At 66.2% G+C, this 4,190-nt stretch overlaps 1 protein-coding gene across 1 annotated transcript in view; it reads right to left on the reverse strand.

The window, feature by feature from the left end:
• The window catches only part of EMIHUDRAFT_460499 (hypothetical protein), a gene marked incomplete at its 5' end in the record, with an annotated part of 3,490 nt that extends 2,892 nt beyond the window's left edge, over positions 1 to 598 (reverse strand). The window contains 2 exons of the mRNA XM_005789942.1: positions 1 to 39; positions 188 to 598. Coding sequence (XP_005789999.1) covers positions 1 to 39; positions 188 to 598 — 450 coding nt within the window. The remainder of the gene's footprint in view (positions 40 to 187) is intronic.
• Between the last annotated feature and the right edge of the window lie 3,592 nt (positions 599 to 4,190).

Here is a 4,190-nt window from a genome sequence, read left to right on the forward strand (position 1 = left end):
GGTCTGCAAACGCGTGGTGCGTCCCGCCCGCGATGTGGCCTGCGGACAAACACCAGACTTCCCTTCGATTTGGGGAGATAAGGGGAGAGATGGCCAGACATCACCACTCCGGTCTCCGCAGCCTCTCTCGCAGAGGCCAAATTCGGGTGAAGGGAGAGAGACGGCCAAAGGGAGGAGGCGATGTGGCCTGCGAAGCGGGCGCCACCCGGCCGGCAGACGGCGTGCATCGCCGCCACGGTCCCACCCGTCGACGAGAGAGCGCGTAGCTTGCCAGCCTCCGACCACGGGAAGCCGATCCGCCGGTTCTCCTTGTGGGAGAGCTCGTTGGCCAGGTAGCGCCGCACGTACTCGCCGTCGTGGACCGTCGTGAGGTCCTCGACCGACGCGAGCGGCGATTCGTGGAAGGTGGCCTTGCCGGCGGCCTCGAGCTCCCGCTGCAGCGCCTCGCGGATATACCTGTACTTCTCCATCGGAAACGAGGATGTTGACGGCAGCGAGACCTGGTAGTGGTCGTTGTACCAGAGCGGCAGCGGCGGCTGAACCAGCGTGCAGACGGCCCGAGACGCGAGCTGCAGGCGGAGCGGTGCGTTCCTCATCGATGTCGGCTAGTTCGCACAAAAAACGTGCCGCGGTGGCCCCGCAGCGGCCTCGCTGGGCCAGAAAGTCGGCCCCGAGTGCCCGCAGCAGCCTCGTTGAGCCAGAACGTCGGCTCGCGAGGTGGGTGCTAGTATGAGCCCGCTGAGGCGTAGTGCTCTTGCAGAGGCGGTTAGTGGTGCACTAACCCCGAGAAACCCTTCGGGTCACTCCTCATCGCAAACCCTGTCAGCAGTCCTCCTCCGGGAATGTACGTAAGAGCCACATACATTGAAAACCCCTTAGGTACGTCTTTTTCTCACACCACGTGCCTCTGGACCTCCGTTCACGTGCACGAGCCTTGAGCCACCCACCCCGTTCGGCCGGAGCGTCCTGGGCGGGCAAACGCCCGCCCCGGCGGCCGACTCTGGGATTGTAGGTCGAGTCTTGGTGGTACGGAGACGGTCACGAGACGGGACGGACGGAACCTCCGGACGGACTCTAGGACGACGCCACGGGATAGGAGAGAGAGAGTCTCTGGGGGGAGGCGGGGGCCCCCGGAGGCACCGTGCGCCGCGCAGCAGTGCGGAAACGGGGCTCCGGCTCCGCTAGTGTCAGCTAGCACCGACTTCCCGAATGAGGTTGAGTAGAGGGCAGATTTGGAGAGATCTCGAGGAGTACATACAGATAGACCCTCCAATCATCAGAAAACTCCAACCTGATCGGTCGTACTGACCGCCGACAGATCACTCCAGACAGCAGACAGGCCGACGTCTGCACACGGCCGGCCGGGCGAGAGGCTTGACACGATCCGACCCTGCGACCCTGACGCTGCTGCTTTAGCTATCAGACATGCACTGCTGACTGCTGCCACAATGTGCGATCGGTGCTGACCCACTTGGCGGCCTTCCCGGTCAGTGGTGAGGCGCAGTTCAGAGCTGTCGATGGCGCGATGCCGCACTGGTCCCACATCGGTGACACGAGACCACCACGTTTGCCGGTCCAAGAGAGAGGCACCGGCGCTGTCCTGAGAAGGTGCATGGTCCCTCTTGACTGCCCATGCGCGCGAGGCTGTGTAGGCATAGCCTCGAGAGTGCCAGCAGCCAATCCGAGGCAGTTTGTGACGCGCATTGCGTCAGAAGCGTGCACGCGATGGAAGGACACCTTCCTACTGGCCGTACGATCAGGTCGTCACTGAATGCTTGATACTAAGGCCGCGAGCTATGCAGGTGATCAATTGTGCATCATGGCACGGTCAGCAGCGCCGAAAGGATGTCGCAAGGCGTGATAGCATGGCCGCAAGTACGCCGAATTCCCATGAAAACAAGTAAAAAATCGCGCGAAAAAGAAAAATGCCAAAAAATCGGCGCCTGCGGCGGGCTGGGGGACCCCATCTCCCCCCCGCATGGGTACCCCCTAGGGCCCTCGCCTCCCCCCAGAGGAGAGAGTGTGAAGGGAGTCTGCTGTCTGGGCGGGGCTTCGGCCCAGCCCGAAAGGACGCACGACGCATGACCTCCGGCACGACGATGGCCACCTCGCAGCGCACCACCCCGCGCGCCGACGTCGACGACATCAACGTCGACGTCGAGCAGTCCGCCTCCGCCGGCAAGCCGGCCAAGAAGCGCACCAACCCGCTCGCGACGATCTCCAACCTCCGCCACATCCTCAGCGTCCACAAGGCGGCGGGAGCCGTGGGCGGGGCCGTGGGCGGGGCTGTCGACACCGCCGGCGCCGCCTCGCGCGAGACGGCGTTGCTCGCGGGCCGCACGCTGCTGATGCTGCTCAACAACCCGATCACCGGCCCGGCCACCATGCGCATGCTGCGCGAAGGCCCCGACACCGCCACCGCGCTCCTCGACCTGCTGCTGGTGCCCGTGCTGCCGACGGTGCGCATGCTCGTGGGTAAAGAGCTGATTGAGATGTCCCAGCCTGGTGCCGCCGTCCCCGTCAACAGCGTCATCACCTTCGCCTTTGCGCGCCGCCTCAATGTCGAGCCCGGCGACCTGCGCGCGGGCAAGGTCGTCCCAGAGCTGAGCCTGCGCCTCTCACCCCTCGCGGCGGGGCTCGGCGGGATGGTCAAGATGGTCGGACAGGGCGGCGCCGCCGTCGGCTCCACGGCCGCGTCCGCCGTGCCCGGCAAGAAGACGAAGAAGGCGAAGGCCGACGACGCGCAGGGTTCGGTGGCGGCGCTCAAGGAGCTGCGCGACGCGGGCATCATCTCGGGGCGAGAGTACGAGCGGAAGAAGGCAAAGGCGCTGGGGACGAACGCGGAGAAGGCGTACGAGGACGGCTTCGCCGCCGGGCGCGCGGCCGCTCGGGCGGAGCGCGGCCCCTTTGCCGCCTGCCTTCCCAAGGCGCAGACGGCGGCCGAGGCGGCAGAGGCCAAAGCGGCGGCGGAGGCCAAGGCGGCGGCGGAGGCCAAGGCCAGGGAGGAGTGGCCGGTGGAGTACCGCGACATCAAGGAGCAGATCATCAAGATGACGCCCACGCTCAAGTTCTCGCTCTCCCTCGGCCAGCTCGACGCCTATGTCGGCGCGACCGGCTGGCTCGGGTCGCTGCTCTCGGGCTCGACGCAGCCGTCCGAGGCGGCGCTCGCGCGGCTGCGGCTCGAGCGCGTGTCGGTCGAGGCGCGGGTGCGCATCTTCTGGCACCCGCGCGCGCAGAAGGCCAAGGTCGTGATGCTGAGCGAGCCGCCGCCCAAGGTGGTTGAGCTGTCGCACGAGCTGACGGTCCTGCGGTCGTGCGCGGTGCCGCCCGAGCTCAACCAGCGGCTGCTCGAGCTGGTGCTGCCAAAGCTGGCGGGCAAGTTCTTCGACATCGACCTGAAGCCGCCCCGCGGCGAGGACGCCGCGCCGGACAGCGGCGACGAGGCTGCGGGCAGGGCGGGCAAGAAGAAGACGAAGAAGAGCTCCTCCGAGAAGAGGAGCCCGCGGGAGTCCAAGGCGGACGACGAGGCCGCGGACGACGAGTGAGTCGGGGGCGCACCGCCGCGCACCGCTCCTCGCAGAGGCGTCTATTGCACCAGTGGCGCTGTCGCCGGCCGAGCCGCTCGCCGAATTTGTTGCGCAAACTGTGATTATGCTTATGGCGCTCTCTCTATACTATATTCGGTGACCCAGACCCTCAGGGTAGGCTCCGCCCCACTGTGATTCGAACTGAGCGACGGCAGGACCCTTTGAAATCATGAATGGCGGCGTCCGGTGAGGCCCCCACGGCCGGGGGTGGTAAGTGGGTGATAGGAGGGCCATAAACGACCATCACATCGGCCATAAGCCCCTCCCCCCCCCCAAACACAGTCCAAACCGGCCCCGGCGGCCGGCGGGACGCACGCCGGCGCAGCATCATCAAGCTGCTGTACGGCCCCGGCATCGCCTCCCCTGGCTTAGCTCTCAGTCAAGATATTGTGCGCATGGGTGACCTCTACAATATACTCACTGACACTGTACCTCCCAGAGCTCGTCCCGGTCCGCCACGGCCATCCTCGTCCTCCGCGGCGCCGGCTCCGGCCCCTCCGGCGCACTGTGATGAGCGTCGGCAGGACCCTTTGAAATCATGAATGGCGGCGTCTGGAGAGGCCCCACGGCCGGGGGCGGTAAGTGGGTGATAGGAGGGTGATA

The sequence above is a fragment of the Emiliania huxleyi genome, assembly GCF_000372725.1.
Source record: "Emiliania huxleyi CCMP1516 chromosome Unknown EMIHUscaffold_1239, whole genome shotgun sequence".
NCBI lineage: Eukaryota > Haptophyta > Isochrysidales > Noelaerhabdaceae > Emiliania > Emiliania huxleyi.